This window comes from Candoia aspera, chromosome 1 (genome assembly GCF_035149785.1).
Source record: "Candoia aspera isolate rCanAsp1 chromosome 1, rCanAsp1.hap2, whole genome shotgun sequence".
NCBI lineage: Eukaryota > Metazoa > Chordata > Lepidosauria > Squamata > Boidae > Candoia > Candoia aspera.
Window position 1 is genome coordinate 305,792,014 of NC_086153.1, and position 19,052 is coordinate 305,811,065.

At 38.5% G+C, this 19,052-nt stretch overlaps 1 protein-coding gene across 1 annotated transcript in view; it reads right to left on the bottom strand.

Moving 5' to 3' along the window:
* TRIP11 (thyroid hormone receptor interactor 11) overlaps positions 1-19,052 on the bottom strand; it is a 52,222-nt gene that overhangs the window by 16,464 nt on the left and 16,706 nt on the right. Inside the window, exons 8-14 of the mRNA XM_063290234.1 lie at positions 18,564-18,604; positions 16,412-16,615; positions 11,863-14,892; positions 11,116-11,256; positions 10,838-11,031; positions 6,050-6,213; positions 2,991-3,094 (exon numbers count right to left, since the gene is read on the bottom strand). Coding sequence (XP_063146304.1) covers positions 2,991-3,094; positions 6,050-6,213; positions 10,838-11,031; positions 11,116-11,256; positions 11,863-14,892; positions 16,412-16,615; positions 18,564-18,604 — 3,878 coding nt within the window. The remainder of the gene's footprint in view (positions 1-2,990; positions 3,095-6,049; positions 6,214-10,837; positions 11,032-11,115; positions 11,257-11,862; positions 14,893-16,411; positions 16,616-18,563; positions 18,605-19,052) is intronic.

Below are 19,052 nucleotides of genomic sequence, written 5' to 3' on the forward strand. Positions count from 1 at the left end.
TCTTGTGTTTTCCAAATTTGCTGGCATATAGCATGCATTACCTTGACAGCATCATCTTGCAAGATTTTGAATAGTTCAGCTGGGATGCCGTCGTCTCCTGTTGCCTTGTTATTAGCAATGCTTCTTAAGGCCCACTCAACCTCACTCTTCAGGATGTCTGGCTCTAGCTCACTGAGCACCCCATCAAAGCTATCCCCGATATTGTTATCCTTCCTATACAGGTCTTCTGTATATTCTTGCCACCTTTTCTTGATCTCTTCTTCTTCTGTTAGGTCCTTGCCATCTTTGTTTTTGATCATACCCATTTTTGCCTGGAATTTACCTCCAATGTTTCTAATTTTCTGGAAGAGGTCTCTTGTCCTTCCTATTCTATTGTCTTCTTCCACTTCCGCGCATTGCTTGTTTAAAAATAATTCCTTATCTCTTCTGGCTAACCTCTGGAATTTTGCATTTAATTGGGCATATCTCCCCCTATCACTGTTGCCTTTTGCTTTCCTTCTTTCTTGGGCTACTTCTAGTGTCTCAGCAGACAGCCATTTTGCCTTCTTGGTTTTCTCTTTCTTTGGGATGTATTTTGTTGCCGCCTCCTGAACAATGCTGCCAACTTCTGTCCAGAGTTCTTCCGGGACCCTATCTACTAAGTCCAGTCCCTTAAATCTATTCTTCACCTCCACTGCATATTCCTTAGGAATATTAGTGAGCTCATATCTAGCTGATCTGTGGGTCTTCCCTAATCTCTTGAGTCTGATCCTAAATTGTGCAAGAAGAAGTTCGTGATCTGAACTACAGTCAGCTCCAGGCCTTGTTTTTACCGACTGTACAGATGTCCGCCACCTTTGGCTGCAAAGGATGTAATCAATCTGATTTCGGTGTTGTCCATCTGGTGAAGTCCATGTATAAAGCCGTCTCTTAGGTTGTTGGAAGAGAGTGTTTGTTATGCAGAGTGAGTTGTCTTGGCAAAATTCTATCAGCCTATGTCCTGCTTCATTTTGTTCTCCCAGGCCATACTTACCTGTAATTCGAGGTGTCATCTGACTGCCCACCTTAGCATTCCAGTCTCCTGTGATGAAAATAACATCTCTTTTAGGCGTGTTGTCCAGTAGGTGCTGCAGATCCTCATAGAACTGCTCTACTTCAGCTTCTTCAGCATTTGTGGTTGGGGCGTATATTTGGATCACTGTGATGTTAGATGGCTTGCCCTGAATTCGAATTGAGATCATTCTGTCGTTTTTTGGGTTGTATCCAAGCACTGCTTTAGCCACTTTACTATTAATTATGAAGGCTACTCCATTTCTTCTGTGGTCCTCTTGTCCACAGTAGTAGATCTGGTGGTCATTTGATGTGAAGTGGCCCATTCCAGTCCATTTCAGTTCACTGACGCCCAGAATGTCTATCTTTAATCTTGACATCTCACCAATAACCACATCCAATTTGCCCTGGCTGATAGATCTTACATTCCAGGTTCCAATGGTGTGTTGATCCTTAGAACATCGGATTCGCCGTTCACCACCAGCACCGTCGGCCGCTAGCCGTCCTTTCGGCTTTGAGCTAGCTGCGTCATCACGTCTGGGGCTAGTTGAGCTCATCCTCTGTTCCTCCCCAGTAGCATTTTGACCATCTTCCGACCTGGGGGTCTCACCTTCCGATGGTATACCGACATATCTCTGGTTGTACTGATCCATTTAGTTTTCACGGCAAGAATACTGGGGTGGGTTGCCATTACCTTCCCCAGGGATCGCATTTAGTCTGACCTCTCTGTCATGACCTTCCCGTCTTGGGTGGCCCTTCACGGTTTAGCTCATGGCATCATTGAGGTGCTCAAGCTCCAGCACCACGACAAGGTAACGATCCTTTGCTGAAGCTGGACCAGATGGCTTGCCATTATTGATGGAACTATGAATTCTGAACTGTACCAACAAATTCTACAGGAAAATGTCAGGGTATCTGAACGACTAAAGGAACTAGGTATGTTTAGCTTAACGAAAAGAAGACTGAGGGGAGGCATGACAGCAGTCTTCCAATACTTGAAGGGCAGCCACAGGGAAGAGGGTGTCAACTTATTTTCCATAGCACCTGAGGGTAGGACAAGAAGCAATGGGTGAAAGCTCATCAGAGGGAGATCCAACCTGGAAATGAGGAGTAATTTCCTGACAATAAGAACTATTAAGCAGTAGAACAGCTTGCCTCCTGGAGTTGTGGGAGCTCCATCACTGGAGGTTTTAAAGAAAAGATTGGACAACTATTTGTTCGAGATGGTATGAGGATTCCTGCCTTGAGCAGGAGGCTGGACTAGAAGCCCTCCAAGGTCCCTTCCAACCCTATGATTCTATTATTCTTTGTCTGTGAATTGAAGCTCAAGAGAAAGTGGGTCATGCAGCAAGACGACGACCCAAAACACACAAGTCATACAATTGAAGAATGGTTAAAGCACAAGAAAGTTAATGTTTTGGAATGGCCAAGTCAAAGTCCTGACCTTAATCCTATAGAAATGTTGTAAAAGGACCTGAAGCAGACAGTTCATGTGAGGAAGCCCACCAACGTCCCTGAGTTGAAGCTGTTCTGTAAGGAGGAATGGGCTAAAGTTCCTCCAAGCCAATGTGCACAACTGGTCAACAGTTATCAGAAATGTTTAGCTGCAGTTATTGCTGCCCAAGGGGGGCACACCACTTACTGAAAGCAAAGGTTCACATACTTTTGTCACATCCAAATATGTAGCTTTGGATCATTTTCCTCCATAAATAAATGAACAAGTATAATGCTTTTGACTCATTTGTTTAATTGGGTCCTCTTTATCTAGTGTTAGGACTTGTGTAGAGAACAGATCACATTTTCAGTCATATTTATGCAGAAATAATGAACATTCAAAAAGGTTTACAAATGTTTAAGCATTACTGTACATCTACTGTTACTGCTCCTTAAAATTTTCTCACAGTCCTGATTCTTTTTCTTTGCTGAATCAGTTTGAATAAATAAGAATCATCTCAACTTACTTGTAACAAAACCACTTTGTCTTCTAGCTGTTCTGCTTTCTTCTTCCATTCCGCAGTCTGCTTTTGGGCTTTTTGTAGCTCAGCTGAATACATGGCTTTCTCTTCTAGAATTAAAATATGTATATTTAGCTTTAAAAAAAAAAAATCATTATTAAAATCAGTTATTTGAGAGAACCACTTGTTCAACAGATTTAGTATCATTTCAGAGAACCAGGGCATTCTGAAATGGGACATACCATAGCTGCCCCTAGGGGTGGGATCATAGTTTAAGGAGGGTGGCTCTCTGTTGGGAGTATTTTTAAAAGTACCTTCCTAACAAAGGATCCTTTGAGAGTTAGTCTTATAGTGCTATATAAAGAATGGCACAGATGACCACATAGCAGTCCTACAAAGGTTTCCAGGGAGAGGAAATAATGTCAAGGGGAGCCAAGGTGGCTGTGCATCTCGTGGAGCGTGCCATTATTCCCTGATGAATCTTGTAGAGTAGTTTAATTCACCTGATCACCATAGAAAGATTTTATAGTCAAGGTGTGCCTGTTGAAGGAAAACTAGGAACCTGTCCAAGTCTTGGTAATTTGGGACAAGCTCAAATTATAGAAGGATTAGCAGAAATTGGATGTTAGATAAGCCATTAAAATATCTGAGCAGAATGGAGGATTACAGAGATTCTGTTGGATGACTAAATTTGTCTTAGTTATGAAGTTGGGTCTAGGCACGAAGTGATGACATGTGGCTAGATAATACAGAACTCCTTCTGAGAGCACACGTATTTCTGACACCTGCCTAGCAGATGCTGTGGCTACTAGGAGCATCACTTTCCAAGTCAGGTGAGGGATGATTAACATAAGAATTTGAACAGGGCTCAGGTGAGGGTTTGTAATACTAGCTGAATCTGGTCCCATAACGGATAGCTGTAGATAATTGGTGGTCTTAGCTGAGAGGTTGTTCTGAAAAATCTCTTGATATGAGGATGGGTTATTACCTGGTGTTAGGACTGGGAAGAGAATTGACACGTGTCTTCAGAGACTGTAGTACTTTGTAAAAGCCTCTGTATAGGAAGGCCAAGAATGAGTTCATATATGCAGGTGGTAAAAAAAAATCAGGGATGCTAGGATGATCTGTTTGATTTTATCATATCCATGGCTGGAAAGATGGTTCCATAGTCCCACTCAACTTCTGGACTTGTAGTTGTAACCAACTGGGATGCAGGTGGTTAAATTCCCTTGGCTCATCAGGTCTGGTGGTGCTAGGAGACTCTATGGACAGGATGCTGACAGATTGACTAGGTTTGAGTACTATGGTCTTCTAGGCTGCTTGGATGCTATCATTATGAGTTTTGCTCTCCAGCTTCAAACTAGTGACAGAAGTCTAGGGATTAGTTGGAATGGGGTTGGGGGGGTGGTTGTCATAAGCAGTTCTCTGGACAGGTGGCACTGAAGATATTTGTTCCTTCTGCTCCTTGGCTATCCTACCTTGCAACTGGTGGGAGCTGCTATGAAGGCCATCACTGGCTTCCTGAAGATTGACACAATTTGTTCTAACACTCTGGGTTAAAGGAGCATTCTCAGGGTCTAGATTTTTTTAGGCTGAATCAGTCTACTGTTGTGGATCCCCTGGATGTGTTAGTCCATGGAGGAAGGTGTTTTCTCAGCTCAGTGCAGCAATTTGTCTACATTAATCCTGTGTCTCCTTCTCTGTTACACTGTCTATTAGAAGGAAGACATGCTGAGCTTTCTGGAGAGTCTGGATCTTGTTTAAGCTAATCATGATGCACAGTTCCAGGATGTTTATGCTGCTGGGACTCTTCTTCTGTCCAGACTCCCTGGATATCTACTGCGGTTGAGAAGGTCTAGAGCAGCCTGAAGTTTGTGACCAGGAAAGAGACATCCCTCAGTACCCTTGGGGTCTCCCACTGAGCCTCAGGGACTTTGTTGAATGCTTCTGAGAAGGAGAGGCATTAATTAGCTTCTAGGAAGACATGCAGCCAGCAGGTCCAGCAAGGACCTTATGAGAAGATAAGGTTGGTCTTTCAGGCCTAAGTCCTTGCAGACTTCCCTGAGTAGGATGTGCAGTGGAGGGGATTAGGTATCTCTTCCCCTACCTAGTGACTTTTTTCTTTCCTACAATCTTCACCCTCTATGGCAGGGGTCAGGAGAAAGGTCTAAAAAGATAAAAAACATACAGGAGGGACTGGCATGGTTTTTTCCCTACTTCTTCCTTGCTTGCTCCCATGGCTCACTCTGGCTAGAGGTCACAAGATAGGACACCCTGCTCTTCCAGTTCCTATCAGAGTGTTTGAGCATGGAACTCCCCTGTTATTAGGAGCCCCTTCGCCATCACCAGGGGTCTCTGGGGAACAGAAAGTCACTGACGCTTCAGAAGGGACTACACTACCTAGCAATGCCAGTGTAGAAGCTAGGATATTGTCATTTTGTTGGCAAAGAGCCATAAGATGGTGGTGGAGAATCAGTGCCTTTGGCTTACATTCTCTCTGGTGCCCAGGCCACCAAACACTCCAGTACTGGCAAGAGGCATATTTTTTATTTATTTATTTGACTTATATGGCTGCCAAATCAGAAAGAGTCACGGTAATCTGTAACAGGTAACATGGGAGTTCTACTTTGATTGCATTCTTCCAAGGGAATTGTGAGAGAGAGATAATGGGACATGATGCTACAAAACTCTGAGGAATCCCTGGACAGCGCATTTCTGTCTTTAATTTATCAGCCACTGAGCTGAAGTTTCCCTAAAGGAAGGCAAAAATAAAGAAATGGAAATGGAAAAACAAACAAAGTCTCTGATCAAGATGATCCTGTCCATGTGGATGGTCGGCAGAGTTCACAGTGTGCCTGGTCTCCAAAGAAGGAAGGGCTGGAACTGGAGAAGAGAGGTATCTCCTCCCACAGGAGGGAAGCCTTTCTAGTCCTGCCTCCAGAGTGAATGGGAGGGAGATTTCCACTTCAAAATGCCCTGCTTCAGAAAAAAACAGTAGGAATAGTATATTACATTTTTAGATTAAAAGGGAAAACAATCATGGCAATCTACACATTTTAACTTACCCCGCTGAAACTGCTCCAGCACCATCTGCAGGTTTGTGAGGGAAACGGCATACTGTTTAACTTGATCTTGTGAAAGTGTTAGCTGAAGCATAATCTCATCTCTCTGTGCAGTAACAAGGTTCAATTGTTCTTGCAAGGATTCCACCTGAATACTTGCCTGATGGCTTCAAGTAAAACATAAATGATCCATTAGATTATTAAGAAAAAAAACTTAGTTTTGCTGTCCAAGTACATCTTATTTATACTCCCCTCAATTTCAAAATATAAATATGAAACATATTTTTTCCAGAAAGGAATGTTAGCAGCAACAGCAGCAGCAGCCGCCGCCGCCTGAGGTTAAAAAACAAACCAGTCTGTTCAGGCAGCATTTCTATTTAAATAAGCAAGTACTTGTCTATCATTGTCTTGAGACCAAAATAATGAAAAATAATTAAAATGACCTTGCTTAAAGGGAATGCCATTTCTGTATATAGATTATGGTCATATATAAAAAATATTGTATGACAGTTTTAGCTGAGATCTAAAGACAGAAAGCACTTCTTCACATCTATTCATTCACATATGCATTTTCTTGTGTGGGAAATGCAGTCATTTCTGTTTTATTTAAAGGATCAATGTGGGACAGATAATTATTTCTGCATTGCTAAGTGTACAGACAGCAATTTTATCTGCCTTTTTTCACATTTAACATACATAGCCATTCACATCCAGATTCTCTTATTCCCACGCATGAACATAGTTTGTATTAGATTTTACTATTATAATCAAAATTCTTAATAGAGTGAATATATCTATATATCCATATGAGAGCCAGTTTGGTGTAGTGGTTAAGGCATCTGGCTAGAAACCAGGAGACTGTGTGTTCTAGTCTTGCCTTAGGCATGAAGCCAGTTGGGTGACCTTGGGCCAGTCACACTCTCTCAGCCCTAGGAAGGAGGCAATGGCAAACCACATCTGAAAAACTTTGCCAAAAAAACTGCAGGGACTTGTCCAGGCAGTCTCTGAGAATCAGGCACAAGTAAACTGATTAAATATCTATCTATCTATCATCCATCCATCCATCTATCCATCCAGCTCTTCCTGAGGCATTAGGGATTGGTTGAGTGGGAGTCCCCCTTGGGATTATTTTGTTGTGCACTTGGTTGCTATTTTACATTTTAGCTTTTAGATTCTGTATTTATATATTGTTTATTTGTTCTCAGATAGTTTTTTCTTCTTTTTGATTTATTTTGTGTTTATGTTGCATGCTGCCCAGAGTCACACAGTCTAAGTTGGGTGGTCTTAAAAAATCTTGAAATAAAATAAAATAAAATAAAATAAAATAAAATAAAATAAAATAAAATAAAATAAAATAAAATAAAATAAAATAAAATAAAATAAAATAAAATAAAATAAAATAAAATAAAATAAAATAAAATAAAATAAAATAAAATAAAATAAAATAAAATAAAATAAACCTGTGCTATATTGATGACACTACTCTGGTAGCTGAAAATGCAAATGATCTGGAAGTTCAAGTAATGAAAGACAAGGAATACAATGAAAAATGGGACTAAGCTTAAAAATAAAGACCAAAATTATAACAACAGGTACAGCAACCAGACTGAGAATGGACAATGAGGACACTGAAGTAGTGAATAGCTTCTCTCTTTTAGGATCTACTACCAACAGTAAAGGAACCAGCAGTCAAGAAATATGCCATAGACCAGCAGTTTATAAGTACCAATGAAAGTTTTAATATTCTGATGCCATGACAGGTTGATATCTACAAAGATTTCCTTGTGAAATCTTTTACTCTATTGATGTGGAAGTTGGGCTTCAAAGCAGCAGGATATAAAGAATCTTAATGCTTTTGAACTTTTGTGCTGGGGAAGACTTCTGAGAATACTATGGATGACCAAGAAAACAAAGAAATGAATCACAGAACAACTCCAGCATTCTCACTTGAAGCACAAATTAACAGGCTCAAATTATCATATTTTGGACAGATTATGTGAAGACACAGCTCCCTTGAGAAGTACATAAGGAAAGAAAAGGAGGAGATGACCAGCAGAAAGATGGACTTGATTACAGTGATGATGGATGCCCCATTGGAAGACCTGAAGGGCCAGGCTGGGGACAGATCATCCTAGCTAATCTTTGTGGTTGCTAAGGGTCAACCCTGACTTAATGGCACATAATCAATCAATCAAGGTACAATAGTTACCAGAGTACTAAATCATGTTTTAAGATCTTAAATGCTGCTTTAATTTTGATCTTAAATCTGAATTGAAGATAAAACGACATACTGAATTAATACCCCAAAAACCATACAGAAATTAAGGCGTCTCATTTCACTTGAATGGCTATTATAAACCTTCTTGTTTTATTTCCCTGACTCAATTTCACTCTGGTAGTGTTTTTAGCAAAATAAGCTTCCCATTGGCTTAGCTATCCAATCCAATCTCTCTAAGACCTTCCACTCCTGCATATTTTTCCACTCTTTTAATAATTTCAAAGTTAAAACAGGCAGTATTAATGTGTGGTCCTGTATGCTGGAGTGGGAGTTCAAACCATATTTTTTTCTCTTCTATATGTATTTGTTTTCCTTATCTTTGTCTATTTGTATCTTCAACAAGTTTATGGTTTAAATGTTTGAACTAAACCTTCCTTATTAATTGCAAGCATTATTATTTGTTGAGGTCATGACTCCCATTATGAATTGGAGTGATTGTTTGGGTTACAAATATACAACTTAGAAGTTAGATGCAGTGATTTTCCCAAGTCAGCGAAACACAGCACAAAAATCTGCTCTATATGTACTACATCTAATAATTGTAGTGGATAGAGTTCTCTGTAGTCTGAATTCTACTACCTCTGGACTAGATCCATGGCTCTCCTGGCTTATTTGAATGGCTAGAAGAGGTGTGAGCAGCTGGCTCCAGGAGACAGTCAGTCCTTCTCTGGGGAGGGTGTAATGCTACCTGCTTTAAAGGAGATGGTAGCATGTCCTCTCCTAAAGTGACCTTACCTGAACCCAGCAGTTTTTGACAACTTTTACCCAGCTTCCAATTACCCTTCTTTGCAAAGGTAGTTAAGAAGGTGGTAGCAAATTAGCTGCAGAGGTTCCTAGATGAAACATTACCTGAAGCCTATCTGGTAATGGGACAGATTACCCATTTGTAATGGGTAATCTGTCCCATTTTGGTTCTCTGGTTTGGTTCTCTGGTTAATGTCAGCCCTTTGAGGTAGTCGAGACCAGGAAACCAAAGTTATGAATGCTAATACTACTCACTTACTAACATAGTTTATTATGTTACAGTATCATAGTCTTGCAAGTCTGAATGTGCCTTTCCCCTCTCTGCCTTTACATTCAAGAGAACTAGGGAGGATCAAGTCTGAGATGCTTTTTCAAATTATATTCCTGCTTTGGACTCAGATTTCTCTTATCTGACGGTTGTCTTGGTTGTGATTCTTCTTCCTGTTCCTCAAAGTTATTCTCATAGCCTATTACAGTTAATTACCTCTGTCACAATCTCAGTGGGGGAAGTGTACCCCGCCTGGTCCTATTAGATTTCTCTGTGGCATTTGATACTATCAATTGCTATCCTTCTGACTGTTTGCAGGGACTGGAAGTTAGGGGCACCATTTTACAATGGTTCTACTCCTACCTTGGGGGGCATTTGTAATCAGTGGTCATAGAGGGTGTTAGCCCTGCAAGGTAGTCCAGACAAGAAGCACAACCAGGAGTACTAGTTCTATATTTATTGTAAGGTTACATTAACAGAATCTTGTAAGACTGAAAGTATTTCTCCTCAACTTTCCTTTTACTCTCCAGAAAACTAGGGAAGAAAATTCTGAAACGTTTCCCACACCATCTCCCTTCTGTGGGCTGAAACATCTTTTACATGCTGGTTGTCCCATCTATGGCTCTCCCTCCTGTCTCACAAGGTAATTCCCACATACCATTACAAGGGACAATGTTTAAGTCCTAGGCGCTCTAATATAGGGTTTCTTGGGGTTTGATGCTTTCCCCATATTATTTAAAAGGGTTCTCCTGGACTCCAACTCCTACTAAAATTGCAAGTGGAAGCTGTGGCCCGGGGAGCCTTCAACCAGCTTCAGTTATAACTCTTTTTGGACCAAGATGTCCTAGCAACGGTATATCTATGCCCTGTATCTGGCTGGCCTACAGCAAAATGCTCTATGTGGGATTGCCTTTGGAAATGGCCAGGAGCTACAGTTGGTACAAAATGCAGCAGCTAGATTTCTGATGGGTTAATTCTGCCAACTGAGAATAGCACCTATTTTAAAGATGCAGCACTGGGTGCTAATATGCTTTTGCTGCATAACACTGCAATATATCAGGCCAAAATAAAATCTGCCCATCTGGTGCAGTTATTTAAAGAGGCCTGTTGTGGGTCCCCCCTCTTTGCAAGATTCATGAGGTACAGGTTGGGTGATAAATCTTCTCAGTAGTGGCCCCTATTTTATGGAAACACACTCTCGCTGGAAATACAGATGACCTCCACTCTACAAGTATTTCAGAAACAGACCATTCATTTCATTGATTAAGCAGCACTGTCCCAATGGGCATCTGGCACTTAGGTTAAGCGAATGGCACCTTTGAAATACTAATGTTTTATTGCTGATTTCTATTATGCATATGGGTTGTTATTGCTTTTTGGGAAGGGCCTTTATTATACCCTGCCCAAAGTCCATTATGACTGGGGCAGGTAAAGTTTCTTGTATTCATTCCTGGAACATGTATCCATGCAAACTGCAGTTACTGATGACACAAACTATTACCTGACATTTTCCACTACAGTTGATGAAGACAGAAGCTTTTCCTCCAAAATCTGGACTTTCTTTTTTAGCTTTGATTCCCGATCCTCAGCTGCTAAAGCTTCACGTGTGGAGGTATCTTCCCTTTCTAAAAGATGATTGCGTAACCTGTCTAGTTCTTGATTTAAACGCTGCTCCTTCTCACGTAAATACTGCACCTGTATGTAATTGAAGAAATATTCTTTTAGTTCCTTATGTTACTATCATCTATTCATTATTCACTATTTTCTTGCATCCTTTACCTCATTCTGTAGAGCACTAGTCTCCATTTGTTTCTGTTTGAGGGCCAACATGACTTGATCTCGCTCTTGCTGAAAAGCAACAGCTTTTTCTTGCATTGACTTGGCTTCATTTAACAGCTGGTTTAATTCAACTGTCTTTCCCTTTCACAAATAAAAATAACAAGAGAATTGCCAATTAAAGCTCTGGTATATCACATCCAAGCAAGCAATCTTTGTTTGAACATGCAGATATAGTTCCAAAGAAATGTGGCCACCCCCCAATTTTATTTTCTGCTGTTGCCTGTGAGTCTTATGTGGATCCCCAAAGCATTTTTTTAAGTAAAGTTGATCTGAGAGGCTGATATTTTGCATCATGCCAGCTTCCCGCTTAAGTTAATTAATTTAAAAAGCTTAAGAACATAAGAATAGCCCCAAGAGGATATGATGAGGATGATGAGGATGATTAAATTTATATGCTGCCTGACTCCCAGATCTGATTAAGGCCCATCTAAGTTTGTCATTTTGTTTCTCCTATGGCCAACCAGAAAATAATTCAAGTCAGGTGGGCGTTCACAGGCATGCTAGTGTTCATGGGTCCCATTTTCCTTACCTATGCTCTAGTGGGAAAAAATAAAAAGCTGCTATCACTGTCTGAATTCTGCATAGGAAATAGGAATCCTGTAACAGAATTTAAATAACTTGACATAATGGCAGTCACATGTCTTCCCATCTGATTTTGAAGAATAAGAATTCAAATTAATTGCATACCTGTTCTCTCTCTTTCAACATCTTTTCAAATGTAAGAGCTTTCACCTTTATGGAATTATGTTCAAATTCCTTCTCCCTTAACATTATTGAAAATTGCATGTTAGTCTCTTGTAGTGCTCGGAATTCTGTTTCTTTTTCCTGGCTTTTTGCCATTATTCTGTCATTTTCTTCCTTCAATTTATGAACATCCATTTCTAAGCTAAGAGTTCTCTCTTTCAGGTTAGTGACGCCTTGCTTCAGCAGCTCATTTTCACTCTCTTTATTACTAAGATTTTCACTCAGAGAAAGCAATTGATCACTTTTTGATTTTATTAGCAGATCTTTTTCCTTGAGGGACATCTGTAAAATGTCACATTTCTCCTTTAACTGCTTTATTTCCAAGCCAAATTCCTGTTGACATTTTATTTCAACCTCTGATGATGCAGCCATAGAATCAGACAGTCTCTGATTATTTTCTTGTAAAGTCTGGATAAGTGAATCCTTTTCCTGCAATGTTTTCTTCATGAACTCTAGTTCCTCATTTAGTGATTTGGACTCACTGTCAAACATCTCAGAAGTATTACTGGGAACCTCTAATGGTTTTCCATCAACAGAAGTAGTTACCAACTGTGGTGGTGGTGCCATATCAAGCTTGTCAAGAATTGTATCCCGGGTATTATTAAGATCTCCTATGCTCTGCTGAACTTGGGCTAATTCTTGAGTAAACATTTTCAGCTTTTTCTCATTTTGTTCATAGCCCTGTATTAAACCATTGTATTCTATCTGCAATTGGGAATTGTTTTCACTATCAACTGAAATTTGTGTCTGAAGCTTTTGTAGTTCTTCTTGGAGATGAGCAGACTCATGCTGCATATTTTGAACAGTAGTCATGACTTGTTTCTTCCATTCTTCCATTTTCTTTACTTGCTGTTTCAACTTGTCACGTTCTTGTAAAAGCTCCTCAAACTGATTGCTATTAATTCCTTGTAACTCACTGCCTGAGTCTATACTGGAAGTCTGCAGGACAGTTAATAAAGTTTGGCATTTCTGACTTAATGCATCAATCTCAATATCTTTCTCTCGAATGATACGGGACAAGTTCTTTATAGTTTCGCGAGACATATCATGACTGCTACTTTCAAATTCACTGGATAGCTTTTGGTTTTCTTCCTGCAGTTTTTTCATGGCTGATTCCTTAGCTGCTACGATATCCACTAACTTGTGATAATCTGTTTTTAACTGACTGTTTTCTCTAGTTTTTTCACTAAGAACTGCCAGCACTTGTTCTCTTTCCATGGCATAGGTCTGTAGTTGCTGTTGAAGGAAAAGAACATCTTGCTTGTAAATTGGGGAGGAAACCCTTGCATGAAGAGCTTGTATTTCTAAGTTTTTTTCTTGAATGATCTGTGTAAGTTTGCCAACTTCATCTTTGGATAACTGGTCAATCTGTCTACTTAGTGATACATTCTTTTCATTCAGAAGCTTGATTTCCATTTCTCTCTCCTTGATGCCTTTTACCAGCCTTTCAATTTCAGCCTTAGATAAGTCATGTTTCTCATTCCCATTTTCACCATTAAGTGTTTGAACTTTAGATTCCTGAAAAAGATTAGGAGGGTCTTGCTGAATTACTTTTCTCTGATTGTTTAGTTGTGTTTTAATTTGTTCTACTGTTCTCTGTAGGCTTTTGATTTCTTCATCCTTCTCCATGCATACCTGCCTATGTGCTATGTTCATTTGTTCATGCTGAAATTTGGACTCCTCAGTTTCCTTTTTATACTCCTGTAGTGATTGCTGTAGTTGGGCCAATTTTAAATTCTGATCCTCAAATATCTTTTTGTTTAATTTCACCTCTTCTTCAAAATTATTTTTAAGTATAGTTAATTGTGTTATTTCTGCTTCAAGTTCTGTGATGATATCTAAGGTTTTGGGCTCAGCCAGAGGAGGTGACCTACTCTGTTGTTCTTTTAATCGTTCAATTTCTTCTTTCAAATGACTGTTCTCTTCTTTCATAGCTGAAAGACTTTTTTCCTTTTCTTCTAAATTCTGCTTTAAAAGCTCAACTCTTTTGGTGTTCTCAGTATAATCTTCATGTTGCTGCTCTAACTCAAAAACTCTGATTTTAAATTTTTCAACAAAGATCTCTTTCTCTTTTATGAGCTCTGTCAGTTGTTTTTGCCCAGCTAAGCTAGTGGTTAACATCTCTTTAGTTTCCTCATGGTCAGCTTCCATCTGTTCAATGTTCCTCTTGAGTTCTGCTATCTCAAAATCTTTGTCTTGAGCAAGTTTAACTAACCGTTCATGTTCACATTGCAATGAAGTGGTATCCATGTTACGTGCATTTGACAACTCCTCAATGGTCTGCTCATATTTATGAGCCTGTTCCAACAATTGTTTTTCAGATTGGCTTAATTCTCTTTCTAATTGTCCCTTTTCAAGTTTCAAAGCTTCCAGCATAGTATCTTTTTCAAAACCAGTCTTGCTCTTCTCACTATTAGCTATTTGCAACTGCTGTTTAAGTTCCTCACATACTAAATGAAGTCTTCCTTTTTCTGTTTGAAGATTCAAGATAGATTTCTCCAAATCTGTATTTATCAGTTTATTTTCAGAAATTTGCTCTTTCAGGTCTGACATTTCTTTTTCTCTTTCCATAGTTGAATGATCTTGATTATAACTGTTAAATTTCTGATGTATCTTGGTTAATTCATTTTTGAGAAGAGAACATTCTTCTTCTCTTTCAGTTAGGTTCTTCTTTAATTCTACAATTTCCTGTTCATTTTTGGAGCTATAACGTTGGGATGTTTTAAGTTGTTCTTTTAACTCTTTTATTTTATTTTCCAGGTGTTGCTTAGTCATATGCAAATCATTAAGTGCAAATGTGCATTGATTCAATGTTTCTTTCTGGCTCTGCAGCTCTTTGCTCATTTCCATTTTCTCAGCTTCCAACACAGATATTGTTCTTTTCTCAGATTTTACATCCAGTTTTAGCTGGTCGATAACGTTAGCAGCTTCTGCATTTTGTTTGGCTAGTTGTTCCTTCAACATAATCATATGCTAAAATTAAAAAAAAAAGTATTTTTTTACTTATTTCTGAAACACAAGTAGTAAAGCTTTGAGTGAAAAAAAATCATTCTCATTTCAAAATGTTTTCAAAGTATTGTATTTCTGTTACTGTAAAGTACTAATATCAAATCATTGTAGAAATATAATTTCTAACAAAAGAAATACAACTTTCCAGCAGCAGTGCATTTTACCACTCTCTTAAGTAGGATCAATTGCCTCCTCACTAACAGAAGAATGACCTTCAGGGTTTGATTAATTCCCAATTGATGATACTGACATTTTGCTGGGTGTCCATCTTTTTCAATCAGAGCAAGGGGAGAGGGCATTATTTCAGGAAAATCTGTTGGGAGCTGTATGTGGGGAGCAAAATCACAGCCAAAAATCAGTGGAGTTACTTTGTGCCTATCTCTTCCCCTTTCCAATGTATCCTTTCCCCTTTTCCTTTTGTCAAAAATGCTAATTCTTCTCTCTACAGGGAAAAAGTAGATTATACTAGTCAGAGGTCTGAATTAGAGAGGGCTTTTGAAATATAGTGGAGAGATGTGTGAAGCTGACAGTCACATGTGGCCCTAAACCTACAGTGGATATAAAAAGTCTACACACCCCTGTTAAAATGCCAGGTTTTTGACATGTAAAAAAATCAGACCAAAATAAACCACTTCAGAATTTTTTCCACTTTTAATAGAACAGACAAGCTGTACAATTCAATTGAAGAACAAACTGAATATTTTTAGGGCATTTTAACAGTGGTGTGTAGACTTTTTATATCCACTGTATAGGTTGTCCATTCCTGAATTAAAGCCAATAAAAACATTGAGAATTGTCTTAGATTCTGCCCCAGATTTTGAAAGAACAGCTGTAGTTTTCGTGGAACTGCTGAGGATGTTTACTGAGAAACTGTTAATTCACTTCCCTCAATATGGTGAGTTATGTGTTATGAAACTCCTCTGTAAAATACACTTAACATTTTGGAAATGTAGGTAATTAAAATGTAGTGACCATACGGTCTGACCCTGGCTTAGATCCACATTATGGTAGTGTGCCATGCTTCAGACTGAACATGAAACAAGGAAGAGGAAGAAAGCAGCACAATATACTGGGCAAAAACTGTCTTATGAATCCAAAATACCTTATGACATATTTAGTGGCAAAGGAGGGCTTCAAATCTAAGCCCCTGAAGAGACTGTGTTACCCTTCATGATAAATAAATCAGTACAGAATATATATTTATTAGCTATACTATTCTAAACCAGTGATTAACCTTTGTAAAGAGAATACAAGTGTATACATGTATGTCTGTGTCTGCACCTTTTGGGGCAGGGAGGGGCAGAGAAAAGAGGGAACTCGCTCTTTGAAGAACAGTGTTACTTTTCTTTAGAATTGTTTTTAAAAAATTGTGGACCAGGAAAGCCTAGAACCCCATACAGTTTTGTTGCTACAGATATTTAAACATAAAAGCACATAGTTTGTAAATTATGCATTTTTCCTGCCCCTCTCTCATATTTCTCACCTGGGTAGCTTCTTGGTTCTGCTTGTCCAGTTCTTCCAATTCTGCTATTAGAGCTTCTTTTTCAGCACTGCTTTCATTCAATTCATGTTGTTTCTTTTGCATGTCTTGTAACTGATTTAACTCCAAGTTCTGTCCTTCAGTTGATGCATCCATAGTACTATCACACTTAGGTTGTAAATTTCCTGTTTCTTTCTGAATTCCTTCCTTAATTTAGACACAAAAAAGACCATATATTTAATAGGAGAAAATCAATTTGAATATAATTGTAAGTATCTAACAATCTAAGGGACGAGGTGGCGCTGCGGGTTAAACCGCTGAGCTGCCGATCGGAAGGTCGGCGGTTCGAAACCGCGCGGCGGGGTGAGCTCCCATTGCTCGTCCCAGCTCCTGCTCACCTAGCAGTTCGAAAACATGCAAATGTGAGTAGATCAATAGGTACCGCTTCGGCGGGAAGGTAACGGCGTTCCGAGTCGTCATGCTGGCCACATGACCCGGAAGTGTCTATGACAACGCCGGCTCCAAGGCTTAGAAACGGAGATGAGCACCGCCCCCTAGAGTCGGACACGACTGGACTTTACGTCAAGGGAAACCTTTACCTTTACCTATCTAACAATCTATGGTATTTTATACCATCAAATCTATAAAAGACATTTAAAAATATTTCTGCAAATTGGTTACAAAGAAAGCAATCTTGCTGACATCTAAGCATTTATATCAATTGGTGCAATGGAAATGCTAAACTATACATTTTAAGAAAGGGACATAACTATCCTTCTTCTCCATTTTATTAATGAAACACAGGAACTACAAGCTCTTTGGTACAAAACAGAGTTTCTCAATATAAGGCTCAAGTTTTCTGTGCCTCTTACAAGAAAATCTGGCAATAAGACGGCAAAGGTTTATACAGAATTTCTGTGTGTTTGACAACTGATCATCTGAATTGCCGGTCTTGCTCCAAAATATCTTCCTGATGCTAGGCTGGAAGTAAAAGAGTATACCTTTGTGGAAAATGTGAACTGATTACTTCTTAAATGGTATGTGTATACTTAAAAGGGGGGGAGGAAAGGGGGGGTGGAAGGAAAGAAAAGGAAAAAAAAAGGAAAATATATCGAGTTATGGAAACCTAGGTAAGGCTCAGCATTTCCTCATTTGGAATTGTTGTTTATGTTTAATCATAGCTCTGACACAGAACACATTCTGTGTTTTATTTTGCTATTTCTTTGTTAACATTGGTTGGACCATAATTGCCTTAATCCCAACAAACCCTAGCAGGGCTTGTTAGCATAACCTTACATTCTCTTAGCATTTTATAAATTCTAGTATTACTTATGTCCTTTTATAGGTATCTTAGTTATCATAGCATTTAGATTATCCATTGTAAAATTAATTGTAATTTTATAGGTTTCCCTCATGTTTTAATCCCTGTACTCTGTGATTTTACGTTAATAATTTTGTCTTTACCTTATTTTATTCTATCAAAGATTTAATTTCCTTTTTAAAGTGATTGTTATGTTATTAGTTTTATGCTGGTCTATGACTGAAATAAAATAATAATAATAATAATAATAATAATAGTAATAATAATAATAATATCTTGAATGTTCTCTAACTCAGAGATAAGGAATTTATGACCTTCCAAATGTTGAACTTCAACTTCTGACAATCCTCACCACTGGCCACACTGGTTGGTATTAGTGGGAACTGTATCTCAGAAACATTTGAAGGGCTACTGGTTCACAACTTTTGCTCTAACAATTACTGTTTATATAAGGATACTCTCTTTAGCTTTTCTAGAAGGGTAACTCTGTTGCCAACATCTGAAACTTTAACAAAAATCTGGTTATAGGATAACTTTTGCATGCTATAGCCCACTATAGTCCATTAGATGCATGAAGTGTTATACATATTGGCAAATAATAAAATATTGTGTTTACTTTTATTTATTTATTTACTTATTAAATTTATATGGGTCCTAATGTACTGTGGTCAGAGAGGTAACAAATGCAAGAAACAATTAGCTTTATTCTGACCAAAACAGAACTGTGTTTCTTGATTTCAAAAGCTTAATCTCATAAAGCAAATATTTATTTCTATAAAATAACAATACCATTTTAGGAACATTATATTTTTATATTATCTTTTATATATTTACCTGATTTAATCTTTTCAATTTTGTTATTTCACTTTCTGCATCTGTAAAAATGTAAGCAGGAAGTTGTTGATACACAGAGAATTCAGGTTTCTAACACAAGAATATAACATAACTTCAGATTGGTATCTTAATGCATGCCATTCTAAAATTAATATATACTGAGTAAAAGTAAAACAACAGTTGAATCCGATTCTGTATTAAGTAAGTACATTTATTTTCTACCATCTTTTGTATCATTTTAAAACAAATTGGGTTAGGAAGAAAGACAGCCAAAAAACTATTTTTCAGTGCTGCAAGGTAAACCAATGGTTTGGCTTTTTTGTTTTTCTTAAAACTGTTTTTCTAAAAAGGTTTGAACAACACTTTTTACGTATGAATGTTCTCATTCACATACAGTACTTGGGCTAGGAATCAAAGAGCACTGTATGAACTGAGGATTTTTCAGCTCTCTTCTTTGAATAGCAGCTTCTAATACTGAAAAAGTCAGAG